An 18207-nucleotide genomic window follows, 5' to 3' on the forward strand; every position below is an offset into this window, starting at 1 on the left:
CGGTGAACATCAAAGAAAAAAACACCAGGGCATCTGACTCAACAGTGTGAGGGAGGGGGAGGTGATGGGAGAAGTCCGCCTGGATGCAGGTGGAGAGAATTTAAAACTAATAATAAAACCAATTAGAAGTCAGATGGCTTTTTATTATCACCATAAGCAATTTTCAACAATGCAGTGAAGAAATATTTTTCCTCACTTGGGTGAACCACTCCCACTGTCTTATTAGGCTGGATGCTTCAATATCTGTGCTTAACACTGGTGCAGCCGTAGTACAACTCTAAGGAAAGCCCAGCTGGGAAACTGAGGATGGCAGAACAAAAAGGTGGAAAGACCATATGGGTTTTTAAAAAATTACTGTGGTAAAATATACATAAAATTTACATTTTAACCATACAATTCAGGGGCATTAAATACATTCACAATGTCATACAAACATCACCACTACCCTTTTCCAGAACTTTTTCATCATCCCAAACAGAAACTTTGTACCCATGAAACATGACTCCCTATTCTTCTCTCTCCCCTGCCCCTGGTCACCTCTCTTTTTTTTTCTCTACGAATTTGCCTACTCTAGGTACCTCATATAAATGGAACCATACAGTATGTATCATTTTGTACCTGTCTTTTTTCACTTAGCATTGTGTTTTCAAGGTTCATCCACGTTATAGCATGTATGAGAATTTTATTTCTCTTTAAGGTGGCACAATATTCCACTGTATATAAGAACTGGGTTTTTAATGACACCTTTGAGGCACCATACCTTAGGGGACCTAATGTTAGGTGAGATAGTAAGTTTACCTTATAGTGTAAAAGTCACATGGCACCGGCTTTTCTGTTTCTTACAGCTGAAAGAATCCTGACACACAAGGCACAACTCAGGTTTTTGTTTTTGTTTTTTTTTTTGCGGTACGCAGGCCTCTCACTGTTGTGGCCTCTCCCGTTGTGGAGCACAGGCTCCGGACACGCAGGCTCAGCGGCCATGGCTCACGGGCCCAGGCGCTCCGCGGCATGTGGGATCCTCCCGGACCGGGGCACGAACCCGTGTCCCCTGCATCGGCAGAGGGACTCTCAACCACTGCACCACCAGGGAAGCCCATAACTCAGGTTCTTCTGTGAAGCTCCAGGGTGGGCAATGAGACCCACAGACAACCAAAATGGATGCTCTCCAGCATGTGACAAAATTTTACAGAATTTCCCTCTAAGTCTGAATCTATACACGTGTACACGCGTATACACACACTCACACGACTAGCGTCACACCTTTACCTCTTCTCATCCTCAGTTTAGCTATTTTGATAATCTCTTATTACAACGTTTAATTTCAGCATAGACAGTTATTCAGTACTTAACATCTTTATTCATCATAAAAATATATATATGTAACTTCAAATCAAGTGAGACATTGTGCCTGGTGCTCTGTGGAGGAGTACAGATTGATGCCTCTTTTCAAAACACTTCTCCACAGTCTTCACTGGACTTGGAAATAATCAAGCTTAGTCAAAGGTAAAAAACACTTATTTAAAAAATACCATCCAGCATTAAATGTGCCAACTTTGGCAGGCAGGCAGGGTGGGTGGTTAATGTTTTATTTGTATATGAAATTGGAGATACAGGAAGCAGTGTGGCAAAAAAAAAAAAAAGAATGCTTATCATTAGAACTGAAAGAAAAAGTGAGTAGTATGCTAATATGCTAGAAGGGAACTTTGAGTCACCACACAAAGAGAAGAATCTCATCTTTGATAAGTACTAGTAGTGGGGGAGGTTTGACTTATTTGCAGGATTATGAAACGTGTTGATTCATGACTATGAAGAGGCAGACTGTAGAAAGCTGTGAGCAGACCCTAGTGTTAGTAGGGGATATGGAGAAGTGGGAATAAAGAGAAAGAAAAATAGGGCAGAATGTTTTTGCTCAAGGGTCCCTAGAAAAAAATTTAAAAATTAAAAAAAAAAATCTGAGGGGCTTCCCTGGTGGCGCAGAGGTTGACAGTCCGCCTGTCGATGCAGGGGACGCGGGTTCATGCCCCGGTCAGGAAAGATCCCACATGCCGCGGAGCGCCTGGGCCCGTGAGCCACGGCCGCTGAGCCTGCGCGTCCGGAGCCTGTGCTTCGCATCGGGAGAGGCCACAACAGTGAGAGGCCCGCGTACCACAAAAAAAAAAAAAAACAAAACTGAGTAAGCACGTATTGTAATATTTTTCTGTGACTATAAAAATGTAATGGGAAGCATTAGAAATCAATTACACTGTAAACATATACAATATCCTTTCATCGTGAGCATATATATGAAGCCTCCTGCAACTATTATAAAATCACGTTATAAAATTCTACCTTTTTTTTGCTTGTTCCCTTTTCTGGTTCCTAGTTATTCACATTCTGGGAGAGGACAAAGGCCTTTACAGATTCATCAATCCAATCCTTTCTTTTCACAGATAAAGGAGGGTAAATAGCTTGCCCGCGGTCCCATTCATCCTCAGTGAAAGAGACTGGACTAGAACAACCAGGTCTCCTGATTCCCATCTGGTGCTTTTCTCATTACAACATGACCTGATTCACACGCCGCCTTGTCCCTGGTCTGTACCTGGTGGTTCTCCCTCAATCTCAGCTGGCGCAGAAGGGCTGTGAAAGACAGGACCCGGTCCTCTTGGGGCCTCTGGTTTGCTATGAGTGTGGGGCACTAGAAGAGGACGCCAGAAAACGCATCGCCCACTTCTATCCCAAGTCTGAAAGTGATCTACAACACACACACACACACACAGTGTCAGGCTCTGTGATCACCTAGCTGAGAAATATTTCCTTGATAGGGCATTGTGTGAGAGAGAAATTTTTAACAGCTGCCATAGGAGAGGTTATTGATTTTAAAGGAGAACATCTGGCCTAGGATACATACACCTTTCAGAAGCTCCTGGTCACACACAATGACCAACAATGGAGAGCTTCCAGCTCCAGGAGTCATGTCAACACCAGGCACGAAGTCCCTGACCACAATACCATCAAATGGGCCACTAATCAGTGGTGGGAACTGCCTCCAAATATGCAAATTCCAACAGAAAGGAAACACATTTGATTGGATTCTTCTCCCCCCCCCTCGCCCCCCGTACGCGGGCCTCTCACTGTTGCGGAGCACAGGCTCCGGACGCGCAGGCTCAGCGGCCATGGCTCACGGGCCCAGCCGCTCCACGGCAGGTGGGATCCTCCTGGACCGGGGCACGAACCCGCATCCCCTGCACCGGCAGGCGGACTCTCAACCACTGCGCCACCAGGGCAGCCCCTGATTGGATTCTTTTAAAGAGCCCTACCATTCTCACATCTATTTTGGGTTTCATATTTATCAGCACTCAACATTCTAAATGTTCTAGTCTGGCTATCCCTATTTCTGGGTGACAACACCGGGAACACTTTATTGCAACATTCATGAGAGGTGCCTCGAAAGTGAGGGCGCTCGGATCTCTCGAGGCCATTTTTTTCTGCGGTTCCTTTGAGAACAAAATCAGTGTTATTGTATTTTTTAAATGTCTATCATATAAGGTTTTGATCAAGTTCAATACGAGGAATATGAATTTAAAATATCCTTTGTTGTAATCATGAACTAGGAAAACTGAGAGGAAACAGTTCTTTTTTTTTTTTTTTTGGAAACAGTTCTTGAAACTCTGACAATTTCAAGTTTATGGAAACATTGAAAAGTACCACAATTCTATAGACTGTCCTGCAGAAATTTATCTTTCTTGGGCTCCATAAGTTTCTGTAAGAGTAAGGTTCTCTTTCATCTAAACTCTTCCTAGAAATTTGCTTTCTCAAGTGGAGATAAATCATTTGTTTTACAAAACAAGAGCCTGTTGTGTGTTGTGTGTTCCGTCTCAAGCAATAAATTGCCTTTGTACCGTATTTCTGGTCTCTTTCCATATAGCCCACTGTATCCTATATACAGAATCCTGAAAAATCCTTTCCACTTGTGTAGGAAAGCCACGACTTTCTTCCTCCAGGGCGTTGATGGTTCGCAGAGCAAAGGGAGTCCTTTCTCGGGGCAGGGGGTTGTTCAGAGGCCGCATGGGGATGACGGAGTTGTACTTGTGCTGCCTGTTAACAGAGTTCATGAGGGACGTATAGAATTGGAACTTACACCAGGTATCTCTTAAAAAGTTTTTGGTCAATAATAAGATTGTCCAGGCAGACCCATTGACAGCATCATCCAAATTCTGTAAATGCTGCCTGCCACATGGCATCTCAGCAAAGATTATTCCAGGTTTGATGCCGAAGTCATTTTCCAGAAGATTCTGGACTCGGAGGGCTTCGTCTGTGTCTTCTTCAGCATGCAGTATCACAAATTTGAGGAACACCTCTTCTTCTGCTTCCTCTTCTGGCATCTCCTCCACTCCCTTGGCTCCCTCCTGCTCCCCTGTTGGCATCTCTGCTGTATTGCTATGAGCAGCAGCGTCACTCAGGGACGTTTCTTCAGATTTCTTGGAATCTGACTTGTGCTGTCTTTGACTCGTGTCCACACTGTGGCTTTTACCCCAAGTGAGAGAAAGAGGGCAGGGATCCGTTTTAGACTTTCCGATACCCATTATAAAGATCCAAATCAGAATAGGAAAGCTTTATTTCTCAGCATTTCATTTCATTCTAAAAGGAGAAATAACAAAGCAGAAGAATACCGTAAACTTATCAAAACATTAAAAATGGAAAATTTCATTCACCCCGAAAACCTCAAAAAGATTATAATATAAAGTTCTCTAAGAAAGAATTGCCAAACAGATCATTGGGAAATGAAATCACTGGTCTTTTTTGAGCTTCACAAGGGCTACCACAGGTAGTCAAAGGTAAGTTAAACAGAGGGTCCAGTTTAATATAACAGGAGACATTTGGAAATTTTAAATCGTATTATAACCACACTATAAACCTCCAAATTAAAATAAATTACTTTGGTATTTTAGAGAAAAGGTACCATATCAACTCTACCCATATGGAGTTTAAATCCAACTTCTCCATAACCAAATTACTGTGTAAGCTAGAAACAGGAAAACCTAAAGAAACCAAATATTCCAACATTAAACACAAAATTTGTTTTTGTATCAAACACAAATACAAAACAGAATACAAATATCCTAAAGGTGGCTAGCAGGCAGCTCTACTGACTCAGAACAAAGAGAAGATCTGAAATGTCAAATGACTTGTTGCCCAGAATTCATGGGTTCAGAGCCTTTTTGTTTGTCTAGGATCAGGCCATGTTGTAGTGGGGCTCGTGCAGAAACTGTAATAAGGATTGTGAAAAGTAAGGAATATATTTTCCAGCTAATCTTGGGAATACTTAAGAAAACATTTATTCACCTAGGGAGAAATTAACATCTTGGTTTGGAAGTGAAATCTGGAAACAAAGCCTTGTGATTTTCACCAGTGAAATTAACAAATAATCACTGTAGTCTATACTTGTTCTTTTATTTTAAAGATCCTAAATTCAGAGTGTAAGAATTAGATCAGCTGTGAAAGAAAGGTACTCCATGTAAATCTAATTTAAATAAATCTTCAGATAATGTTGGCAGTGTTGTTAATATAACCCCCAAACAGGCAGTTTCAAGGGGGGTTCTTTTTTATCAAAAGACAGAAAATTTAGAATAGATAATTATAAATTCCATGTTTTCAAACTATGGGCCCATAGGCTATATTCTAAAGCATTTTTATTTATTGTTCGTTGGCAAAGACCAGAGTTCAAGAAGAAATCAGAATTTTATTCATTATGACCTAAGTAACATAGCTACATATACCAAAATATTTCAGGTTTAGAAGAAACCATTCAGCAAAAATGGTGAAAAACTGTTATGGGAAGAAAAAACAAGGAAAAACACAGAATTTTTTTCTAATGTATATATGGAGTGAAAGGGTTTGCTACTGCCTCTGAATAGTGAAGGAATTGCTGGCTATTGCCTGTCATTTATTCTGTCTGTACTTCAGGTTCTGATCCACAGTATACTGTGCCAGCCACCAAGTGGTAGTCTAAGGCATGACAACCCTCCAATGCTATTAATATCCCAATTAATAAACCTAAATGAACTCAGACTCTCTTCACTGGTTAGGATTAACTGCTGACTTTTTTATTGTATCATGAAAAAAGTTTTACCATGCAGAATTGCGAAAGAAGTTTCCCCTGAATTTAAAAAAAAAAACTATCCAGAGAAATCTATTAAAGCATCAATTAAAATGATCTTCACTTATTCGTTGAGATAGGTTTGTTAAACCAACTTAACTTCATTATCTTAATCACTAGTTGCTGCAGATGAGTGCATGTGAAGTAATATAAAAGATTTTCACTAAAAAGTGTTGAAAATTTCTAAGGTAAAATGGTGTGTTGAGTCAGAACACAGAATCTTTTGAGATAAATAAAAATAAACAACCAAAGAATTACATTATGAATAAAAATTACAATTTTACATCTCATTTTTCTTAAACACTGTTCAGCAAAAAACAGCAAAATACTCCAGAAATCTACAATGTGCTGTTCCAACTCCCAAGCACTCCTGCCCACCCCCACCCCCCACCCGAAGCAGACCAGCGAGAAGAAAATTAGTGACAATGTCTGAAAACTTCACCATAACCTTCTAATTTGGAGAGGAGAGTAAGGAGTTAGCCAAGGGGAAAAGATGCGGGAAGTTCTGCGCTGGAGATCTACCTTTCCCACCACCACATGAGTCAGAGATGGGGAAGTGGTCCAGATTCTTCACAGGGGTTCTCAAGGCTGGAAGGAAGCGTGGAGAACCTGACTGTGCTCACCCTGAGCTAATTAACTCCATCAACAAAGAGAACAGAAGGAAGGCAGGGAACGCAGAAAGAAATAGGGGAGGGGAGAAGGGTGGCACAGAGAATCCTGCAAAGCCTCTTCAATGTCCTCCTCCTCCAACAGGGACAGTTAGCATCAGGGTTAAAACACTGAGATTTCAGCTCCTTCCCCTCATCTAAGCGGGAGGAGAGTGAAGGTGGCTGCAAGGGAGAGGCACACAGGATCACTGTTCACAGGAATAAAAACGTGTGTGTGTGTGTACATTTTTTTATTTACTTTTTTAGAAGGGTAAACTTTGAAAATATTTATATTGAAAAGTCCCACTCCCATCCTTGTCTTTCCCATCCATCCTGTTGCCCCCATGGCCTCTTACTGGTGACCGCTTTTATTAGTTTTTCCTATATCCTTCCAATATTTCCTCATGAATACATATATTTTTTCTTTCCTTTTTTTAAAAAAAGTATTAATGTATATATACACATACACTGCCAAACAGCAGTAGGTAGGTAAGTAGATAGACAGATAGACAGTAGATGGCTTTTTCCCTTAGTAATATAACTTCAGAGCCTTCCATATCAGCACACGGAGAACCTCCTCTTATTTACATAATCTCGTAGCATGTGAATGTACCATAACTGTCCCGTTCTTCAGTATGTGATTTGTTTCCAGTCTACTACTATCATGAACAATGCGGCAATGAATAACTTTGTACAAAGGTCATTTATGTGCACGGTCATCTGCAGAATAATTGCCCTAAACAGAATTTCTGTATCAAAGGACAAATGCATTTGTCATAGTGATAGATTTGGCCAAATCGCTCTCTGTAAGACTGAACCTTTTCCGGTTTGGTTTTGCTTTTCACTTGACAGAATGACACCTCCACCTCCATCCCTTGCCCCAGAAAAGATCTAAGACCAAAACTACCAATTACTATTGACCACAGCCCAACTGAGCTAATCACATCCCTTCAGGGCAACAGAAATGTGGAAAGATACAACCCATCAGAATGGAGCCCTAAAACTGAAGTTCTGAAGGGAAGATCAACAGGTCCAGGATAAGAAGGAAAGAGTCCAGAATGTATTCACTCTATATCTAGGCAAACAAAGGTGCCAAAGGAATCCCCCCACATTCAATAGGAGTAAGATGAAAAGAACAGCACGGCATATATGCACACTGGGCAAGTGCGCACATATGTTACAGGAAATAAGAAAGAAGAAGAATCAGAGCATGCAAGAGACAAATAAAAAATTCCATTCTCATTAAGACTACGTGCTCTGGAATCAGACTGCCTGAATGTAAATCCCAGCCCTACTATAAAAAAAACTGCAAGACTTTGTACAAATTACTGTACGTGTATCTCTGCGTTTGATTTCATCATGTGTAAAATGGTGATAATTATAATACCTACCTTTAAGGTTTTTACAAAGATCAAATGGCTTAGAAGAGTGCTCCATAAATGTCAGCAGTTAATATTGTTATTAAATACATAACAAAGAAGCTAAAGAAAACTTTACGGTTTCACTTTAGTAGCAATAAGAGAAGGCAGAACTAAGCTGTGTGCCTACAGGGGGGTGAGTCGGTGTGGCAGAGGACACCTGCAGAAGTTCCCTTTGACTGTTTCATTGTTCTCAGTAAAAGAGGAAGCAAAACCCCTTCCTTAGGACTGCCCCAAACCTCAATCTCATTTTGCAGTATAAATGATACAGGATGGAGGCTACTGAGGTGAGATTACCATGTCCACAAGGTTATTATTCTTCCTCAGCCCCACCCAATGCCGATTAGTGTCTGTGTGTACTCTTGCTCCCAGCAGAAGACTTCTGTGGCTGGAGAAGAGTGAGGGCAGCACCCGTTGGGTCCTATCCCAGGACAGCCCCTCTCCATGCAGAAATTTCCCAGGAGGTTCCTCAGGGTGGTTACAGCCATCAGCCCTCTCTCCCCTGTCCCAAACTAAAAACTGAAACTTCAGTGTGAATTTCTCTTTCATACAAAGTTTACTTTCCTCACCAAGACCTTTGTGAGAGTCAACTGTATGTGTCAGCTGGGCTAGGCTATGGTGTCTAGTTGTTTGGCCAAACACCAGTCCAGATGTCGCTCTGAAGGTATTTTTTAGGTGAGACTGACACTTAAAGCAGTAGACTTTAACTGTAAAAATAATGAATCACTCTGCTGTATACCTGAAACTAATATAATATTGTATTAATCAACTATATTTCTATTTTTTTAAATAAATAAAGCAGTAGACGTTGAGTAAAGATTACCCTCCATAGTGTGGGTGGAACTTACTCAATAAGTGAAGGCCAGAGCAATACTGAGGTTCCTCAAAGAAGAAGGAATTCTGCCTTGGGATGGCAACATAGAAACTCCACCTGAGTTTCCAGCCTTCAGACTCAAGACTGCAGTCACCTCCTGTCTGTTTCTAGCCCTGCAGATTTGGGACCTGCCAGCCCCGCCAGTCACATGAGCCAATTCCTTAAAATGAATCTCCCACCCTCCCTCCCTCTCTCTCTATAAAACCTACTGGTCCTGTATCTCTGAAAAACCCAAATACAGCCCTCCTTAAAAGTTTGTTGCCCTAGAATTAAGAGTTACTGTTTCCATTTAAAAAAAATTTTGACCACTTGGGAAGAGAGGCTCCCAAAAAGCAGTTAAGTAAAACAATGATCAGTAATAATTTGATAATAAAATACATATGCATAAACCATTTTCAACCTGTCCATGCATTTACCACAGAAAAAGCTTATGTGTTTAAATCACTGCCTCTGAAATTTCACACATTTAACGAACATTTAGGCATCTAGTACTTGGATCCTTTAGCCCTGGAGAACTCTTCAGTTGTCTTTCCTATCTGAATAGCACCATCTTGTGGGAAATACATACAAAATTAATAGTTTCCCTTAATTCAATTAATAAATAGGTTTTGTCATTATTAATAAGGGTTGTCGAAAACGTACTCTGCACCAAGACCTGCTGGGTTTTCGGGATGTGGACCCAGGATAAGCAGATGATTAGGACTCATTGCACTGCTGCTTCCTTCAAATAACAGGTGCTACCAGAGCACTCAGGATGGACACGCAGTGGGGAGCACTGCATCAGTAAGGCCGAGAGGCGGACGGTTTCCAGGCAGCGGGAGCGGCACTTGCAAAAAAAAAAAACACTGAAGCACCAGAGGGCACAGTGTATTAGGATCATTTTGCACCAGGTGTTTAGATGGCTCAAGTCCAAATATGCAGGGGTGTGAGAGGAGAGGATAGTGGTGAGAGATAAGGATGGAGAGATAAAAAGGATTAGAGTGAGTAAGGAACCTAGTTTACTTGGTTCAGGACTTTGAACCTGATCGTGTTGGCAGACAGAGAGCCCCTGGTGGGTATTAAGCAGGGGAGTGACACGATCTGACTTGTTTTAGACAAGAGTAAGGAGACTAGGCTTAAGGACTGTAAGGCCCGGGATGGGGAGAACAATCAGTTGAGAGGCTGTCACAGTAACCTAGATGAGAAAGCAGAGCCCTGAACTGAGGAAGGTATGGTGGAGATGAAGATATGTAGGAGGTGCCAGGGGTTGGGAGGGTGACAAAGAAAGAAGGATTAAGTATGCTTCCCAAGTCTACGCCTTGTTACATTCACTGAGTCATTTGCTGAGACAAGCAGGGTGTGGGGGCTGGATGTAGCTGACCAGTTAATCCAGTTTGGGACACAGGGAGCTTAGGGTGCCTGTGACCTGGAAGAGGAGCTGTCCAATAGGTACTTACACATGTAGGTCCGAGGCTGAGGAGAGCATCTTGATGGGAGATAAAACCTTGACACTAGCTCAAATCTGTGAATAACTGAAAACAAGTAGAAAGAAAAGAGAAAGAAGAGAGCTGAAGACAGAATCAATGCCTGAGGGGCACCTGGAGGAGGGGGACCCATAAAGGAGAGGGAGGAGTGGCACCCGAGCAGCAGGAAAATCAGGCACAGAATCCGGAAGCCAAGGCAGGAGAGTACCTCGAGCAGCGGTCGGCGTCCAAGGCATTGAGCCCCTTGAGGTTCACCGGAGCAGTTACAGGGGATGGTGGGAGTCACCAGTATGCTCAAGAGTCTAGAGGATGAGGGGGCGGGGGAGGGGAAAGCTTAGCTAAGAAGGAAAGAAGCCAACAGCTACAAACGAACATAGGGTGGGGAGAGGATTGCATGAAGAGAGGAGAAACTCGGAATGCTTGGAAACGGAGGGAACTGGCTAGTAGAGAGAAAGGATGAAAAGTATGGATGGGAGCTTCTTAGAGCTGAGCTGTTCTCCTCTTGGTCACTGGGCAGCTCTCTCTCCTACTCCCCCTTTCCCTGGGAGAGGAGAGAGGCCACCTAACTCCTGAGGGTGCTAGGTCCCGGGGTAATGTCTGTGATGAATACTGCAGATGATGTGGTGACCTACAGAACTTTGGGTTTTAGCTTCTTGGGAGAAGGTGAGTGCTCTTTGCTTTTTTTAAAATCAGGGATGGCTGCATTATATTGTAAGAGAGCACATTTCTTGCTGGAGGTTTAGGTATGGAAAGAAGGGAAGGTATGGATATTAAGTAGCCAAAGGGGCGTTCTGTAACAGGTCCTGCAGATTTGCTCACCCAAAACTTATTCCAACTTCCTTTTAGTGAACCTCCCTGTACTTCCTGTGCCACAAGTACTAAAAGCTCTATTTCCTAGACTTCCTTGAAGCTAGGGTTCTGGATGTAATTTAAGTTCTGCCAATCAGATGTACTTACTAGTGTGAGTTAAATATGAAGGGAGGCAGAGCATGAGGCAGTGACTTTGCTGGTTAAGGCTCTAGCAGAGTTGGTGTGATTCAGAGCTGGCAGCTTGCTGATCGGGCGGGAGGTTTCATGGTTGTGGCAAAAGCTCCAGCTCCGGACTTCCCTGGTGGCGCAGTGGTTAAGAATCCGTCTGCCAATGCAGGGGGCATGGGTTCAAGCCCTGGTCCCGGGAAGATCCCACATGCCGCGGAGCAACTGAGCCTGCACTCTAGAGCCCACGCACCACAACTACTGAGTCCCCATGCCGCAACTACTGAAGCCCGTGTGCCTAGAGCCCGTGCTCCACAACAGGAGAAGCCACCGCAATGAGAAGCCCGCGCACCGTGACAAAGAGTAGCCCCCACTTGCCGCAACTAGAGAAAGCCCGCGCGCAGCAACGAAGACCCAACGCAGCCAAAAATAAATAAATAAATTTTAAAAAGCTCCAGCGCCACTACACCCGTACGGTAGGTGGTGGTCTGAGGTATTCCTAGAAACTCAACCTGGACTCTAGCTCTTCAACTTACCCAGTGATACTGTACATTTTGTAATATCCTCTAATGCACACTTTCCTGCTTCAACTAGCTATAGTAGACTCTGTTCTCTGCAACAAAACTATGATTGATACAACATCCAAATCCAGGCCAGGGATCTACAGCAGGTCAGCAGCAAAACATGGTGTGCCACCTGTTTTTATAAGTAAAGTTTTACTGGAAGACAGCCATGCCTATTCATTTCTGTGCTACAGAGGCAGAGTTGAAGAATTCCAACAGGAGCCGTGTGGCCTGTATCGCCCGTGGTATTTATTGTCAGGACCCAACAGAATAGACCTGAGCCAGCCAGACAAGGAACGTGTAGACTTTTCTTTCAGACTTCTTCACACTGGAAATATTTTATTAAAATAAAATCCCAACTAGGGTGATCAATATCTTCAGGAATAGGATGGGTAGAATTTGAATCCACCTGTTCTTTATTGAAATAACATTATTGAGAGTCAGCTGTCATTTATTGATTTTCTTCCTTTGGGACTTGCACAGAATCCATAAGGATAGCAAAGGCCCAGTATAAAGGAAAGGATTAATTATCAAATACTACCCATTGACACTTACAGTCTAACTAAGCTAGTGCCTGTGTTTTTCATTTTAGGTACCAAAGCCTGCATTAGAAATGTTAAGGATCTGTAGGAGTCTAAAACCCTATATCTTCCCTTCATGGCTCTAGTCACACTACAATTAATTACATGTTTGAGTATCTGCTTAGTTTCTCATCTTTCCCATTAGACTGTAAACTCTATCAGAATTAACACCAAATCTGTCTTGCTTGTCACTGTATCTCCAGAGTCTTGCACATAGCCAGCATTCAACAATACCTTCTGAATGAATGAATGAAATTAGACAATTCCAAATATGAGACCTAACAGTTTTTCAAGTTGAGAGATAGCTGAACAGATAGCTCTTTATCATCCCTAGCATATAAATTATTGACTCAATCAGAATAGGGACCATTCTATCCAAATGTATGGATTTTTTAATGAGCAATTACGTTACATTTTTTAAAACTGTGTGAATATAAATATGGTACATTCATTTCAAGATACAGCTCAAGGGTCATATTTGGCAGAATGCTTTTCCTTTGATCTCCAGGTTAAGTACTCCTCCTCCGGCTGCCCATAATATCTTGCTCATAGTTCTTATAATATGTGTCGTACAGCACTTTTAACTTGTCTTCCTTGCTGGCCTGGGAGGTAGCTTCCACCTCATTTTCCCAGACTTCTCCACCATGGAAAATGGCGCCATCATCTGCCCAGTTACAACAGCCAGAAACCTCAGGCATCACTGACACTTTCCCCTTCCACTCCTACACTTTCACTTCCAAGCTGTCAGCAAGCCAACCCGTAAGACACATCTCAAAATGTTCCGCTTCCCTCCCCACTGCATTTTCACTCTAGATCAACATCTCTCCCCTAGTCTACTACACTGCTCCTTCCTAATCGGTCTCCTACAGCCACTCTTGGTCAGTCTAATCCATTCTCCACTCAGCAGCCACAACGATCTTTTTAAGTACATACAACTGATCAAATTACTACCATTTACACCCCTGCAATGGGTTCCTACTGCTCTTAGAATCAAAATTTCTTAATATGGCAAGGATGCCCTGCATGATCTGGCTCCTTCAGCTCCAAGCTTATCTCGTGCTTTTCCTCCCTCTGCTCCCCCAGTTCCCTATGTGTGTGTTTTTTTGTTTCTCAAACTTGCTCAGCTTTCTCCGGTCACAGGATCTATGGAAACATTTTATTGCAATTCTGAAGTATGAGTTACATGACTATATTTTCTTATTAGAGAACTTGTACATAGTATCATAGGCTAGCCAACATTCTATTGGAGGTACACAATCAAAATGTTCAAAAAGTAGGGAATGGCAACATAAACTATGTCATATTATTCATATGGTTGAACCCTATTAAATCATCAAAATGTTTACGAATGTTACGAATTATTTTAACGACATGAGAAAATGCTTCCATAACAATAAGTGGAAAAAACAGACTATAAAATAAAATATACTGCAAAACTTTGTAAAAACAAACTATAGAGAAAATAGATTGGAATGAAGTATACCAAAAAGTTAACATTGGTTAGCTGTGTATGGTAGATGTGTGAATGTACATGTATCTATATCTATACACCCTTTTTCTACGATGATAATGTAATCTGGAAAAAAGAAGATTTTTTAGTAAATACATTATTCTCTAGATTTTGTGTTTTTAAATAGAGGTCACATTCACTTAATGCCTCAAATAGTATATACCTTATGTGTCATATCTGCACATTTTGGATAGGTTGAGCTCACCTCCAGGTTTAACTGTTTGATCTCCTGTTTTTGTTTTTTTTTAATCTACATGAAAATTTTCCAATAGTCTGGATTTGCTAACTCTAAACCCAACAGGGGTCCTCCAATATCTTACTTAATTACACATACTGGAAGGCAGAATATTCATCTCCACAGTACCTAAAACAGGTCCTTGAGCAAGTAAATGTTTAATTAATTTTTAAAAAATTGCTTCTATCAGGTAGAAAAACAAAAATACACAAACTGGTCTTCCCCTGGGCACCGTCTTTTTCACCTGTGGAGCCTGTCTCTTTTCTCAGCTGCTAGGAAGGTCCAGGTCGATGAGTGCTGTCTAATCAACATACAGAAGCTTGGGGCAGGAGATCTGATCATGATTTTCCTCATGGCTTTCCTTTAACCCTCCTATTCTTTGTTCCATATTCCAAATCCCTTTATTTTAAAATTTTATTTAATCTTCTATTATATATGTTTATTCAAGCATCTGAAATCCCAAATCTGAAATGAGAAAAAAAAATGTTTTTCTGTTCTTTTAAAAGAGAGGAAGGTATTGGGTTGGCCAAAAAGTTCATTCAGGTTTTTCTGTAAACTTTTTGGCCAGCCTAATAGTACCTATTCTACTGGTAACATCACAGAACTAGTTGCTTGGGATTAAAATGACAAATAAACATTATGTAAATTAAACGGTCTTTTATTCCCCAACAGCTTTCCGTGAAGATGAAAATATTGTTTTTCATTTCCATTCCCACATATTTTAAAAAGAGAACTGAATCTTGCTATGAATCTTGTTATTCTGACACTGGCTCAGTCACTACACAACTTAAAGACGTGTATAATATTCTCTGCACAAGTGCCTTCATTTTTCTTCTTCCCATTAAAACTACCTGTTTCTGGTACCACTCAACAACGCTCTGAATCAGAGACTACTGCTTCCCACTGAAGCAAAGGAACTGAAAAAAAATATTGCATATTCCTTCCAGTAAACAGAGTATTTTCCTTTCATTTTCTATATTTAAGAATGAGAACTAGCCTTAAAGGGCAAACCTTCTCCAAACCAGGAACAACATTTTATAAAAACACAGACGGTAAGGGCAAACTTGCACATTTTATCAAAGTGAGACTCAAGAGAAAGCTGCTTGTGCACTTTCAATATTAGAGAGTCCTAGCAACCAATAAGGATTTAACGGTGCCATAAGCTTCGTGGAATATTAGAGAACAGCGCTCAGTATCTAACAGCCACCAACCCAGAGGATCAGTGACAAGAAGATGTTACCAGGACTAAGGCAGTAACCCCTGAGACAGTATGTGAACAGGGGAGTGAGGAAAGTGAAGGTGTACAGCCTGCGATGGCCTAGCAGAGGCCTGCTGCAGGCAAGGAGAACAGGAGCAAGATCAGAGCCACTCCAGCTGAGAGGTCGGGGCCGGGGGCGGGGCGGGGGGAGGCAGGTGGGAAGCAGAAGATAAGACCAGGGAATCAGTCAGGGGTAAGATGACACAGGGCTTTGAGCCATGGTAAGAATTTGGTTTTTATGATTCTGATAAGAAGCCACCAGGTTTTGAAGGGACGTGAAAGTTCTGATTAGATATTTTTAAAAAACCACTGCTGTTTGGAGAAACACTATAGAGAAGCAAGGGTAGAAGCTGGAAGGCCAAATCAGAGTCTTCACAGTCGTCCAGTAAAAGAGAATTGTGGTTTGTGTTAAGAGAGGGCACATAATACGTGGTCGAAATTGAGCTATGTTTTCAAGGTAGAGTCAACAGAGTTTGCTGGATGCTTGGATGTGCGGTCAGAGCTGAAAAGAGGAGTCGATGATGATCCCTAGAGTTTCAGCCTCACTGAATGGCAGTAACATTTCCTGTGATAAGGAAGGTAAGTGAGGGGCAAACAGAAGAGGACTGGGTGGGTGTGTATCAGTAATTCTGTTTGGACATACTACATTTAAATGCTGATCAGACTTCCTAGTGGAGACGTTGAGCAAATAGCTAAACACATGCGTCTAGAGCTCAGGACAGAAGTAAAACTAGAAAGAAAAATTTGGAAGTCATCAGCTTATAGATGTTATTTATAGGCATGAAATATGGCTTGGGATAGAAATTGCCTTGGGAGAAAGTTATGGCTCAAAAGAGAATATGGCCAAGAACCAAGCACTGTGGCAGTCTAACAGTGGTTGAGAAAAGAAGAAAAGCCTGGAGACACAGAAAGAGTGACCAGTGAGGTGAAAGGAAATGCAGAAGAAGGTGGTGGTGACCTGGAAGCCAAATGCAGAAAAAATATCAAGGAGGAGGGAGCGAACAACTGTGTCACAGGAAGTGGAAATGTACACAGACACTGGATTTCACAAGTGACATAGGGGTGATGGAGACAAAAAGCCTGAGATGAGAGTGTGGAGGAGGAAACAGGAGGAGGAGAAATAAAGGCTTAGAGGCAAGTCTTTCAAAGAGCTTTTTCTCATTCTCTTTCTTTTCTTTCTTTGTTTTGTCTTTTTAAGTAAAAGGGAGCAAAGAAATGGGTGGGACCTAGGAGGAGACGTTTGGTCTAGTGGGGATTATTTAAAGGCGAGTTATTTATCAGCAGGTATTTGTTAAACGAATAAATTTAAAAATACCACAGGGAGCCAATGATTCAACAGATGAGGTGCAAGACATCCAAACATACAGCTGGAACTCTGAGTAACATTTACTTTGTTTCAGGAGAATGTAAGGCATTATTCTATATATGACCATCTACTTTCTGATTTCAGTGAGATATAAAATGGAGTTGCTTATCTCTATTTATAACCAACGCACTATTTAAGATTATTTTTAAAGACTTTTAAAACCAAAGTTTACTGCCATGAAAAACTGGAGAGGTCCTAACTAACAAAATTCTGAAAACGAGCTCACAGCTGCCAGCCCAAATTATTTTTAGCCAAATTAGCTTTGGGACAAGATCCCAAATCAGCAAACCAAAACCAAAACTTTCTGCACTGGCTCAAGTGTGCCTGGAGGAGGCTCCCACAGAACCTTTAAGCCCTCTGAGACGCTGGGCTCTTTGCTTAGAGTTCTGAGGTTTCTTTAAAAGATAGGTTTCCTAATCAAAATGAAACTTAAAAGACAGGCAGAGAGTTGGCGGGTGTGCTCCCTTCAGAGCGAGGCAACTCTGCTGGAAGGACGGCCGGCTCGCCCACCCCCACGCCTGCCCGGCCCCCAGCCCACCCGCCCGGACGCCCGCTACTTGCCGGGGAGGCGGGCGGCGCAGCAGCTCCGCCGTGGCTCCGTCCTCCTCGCCCGCCGAGCGCTGCGGGACTTCCCGTGGGCGTCGGGAAGGCGAGGCGGCCCGCCCACTACGCGCCGCAGACCCCGCCCCACGCCCGCGGCCCCGCGCCGCGCGGAAGTCAGGGGGCCGCCGAGTCCCCTCCCCACGGGGACGCGCCGCCACTTAACCCTTCAAGGCCGGCCCCGCCGGAGGGAGTACGGGTTTTACGAGGCTGAAAGTCTCTGGGCGGCGGGAAGGAGAGCCCGGGAGGGCGGAGGAGGGGAACTCGCGCAGGATAATTGTCCCTGCGCTGCATTTTGTTTTCTCTCTTTTTTTTTAATGTCCCTTGAGGCCCGCCTTGGAGGCCAGGAAGGAAAGGGACTCAGCTGTCTGTTCCTTACAGACGTGAGTGCGGGCTTGGGAGCTGCATTCGCTGCTTCCGCGCCTACCTAGCGCGCCCAGCATTGAGCCTGCAGCGGAGCCCGGGGCGCCCAACAGAAGCCCCTAGACTCTAAAGGGAGGAAACAGCCAGTCTCACCCAAACAAACCCTCTAAGACCTTTCCCGAGGTACAGCGACTCTCCGGGCCCTCCAAGTTGGTCCC

The 18207-nt window shown here is 42.7% G+C and overlaps 1 protein-coding gene across 2 annotated transcripts in view; it reads right to left on the reverse strand.

Moving 5' to 3' along the window:
- TICAM2 (TIR domain containing adaptor molecule 2) overlaps window positions 1–17642 on the reverse strand; it is a 28967-nt gene extending 11325 nt beyond the window's left edge. Inside the window, exons 1-2 of one of the 2 annotated variants that reach the window (XM_030869846.3) lie at window positions 17588–17642; window positions 3610–4617 (exon numbers count right to left, since the gene is read on the reverse strand). In XM_030869846.3, coding sequence (XP_030725706.1) covers window positions 3855–4562 — 708 coding nt within the window. In that variant the 5' untranslated portion in view covers window positions 4563–4617; window positions 17588–17642 and the 3' untranslated portion in view covers window positions 3610–3854. Of the gene's footprint in view, window positions 1–3609; window positions 4618–17587 lie in introns of those variants that run through there. The other variant, XR_011377329.1, reaches the window with a different exon arrangement.
- Between the last annotated feature and the right edge of the window lie 565 nt (window positions 17643–18207).

This window comes from Globicephala melas, chromosome 3 (genome assembly GCF_963455315.2).
Source record: "Globicephala melas chromosome 3, mGloMel1.2, whole genome shotgun sequence".
NCBI classification, from domain to species: domain Eukaryota; kingdom Metazoa; phylum Chordata; class Mammalia; order Artiodactyla; family Delphinidae; genus Globicephala; species Globicephala melas.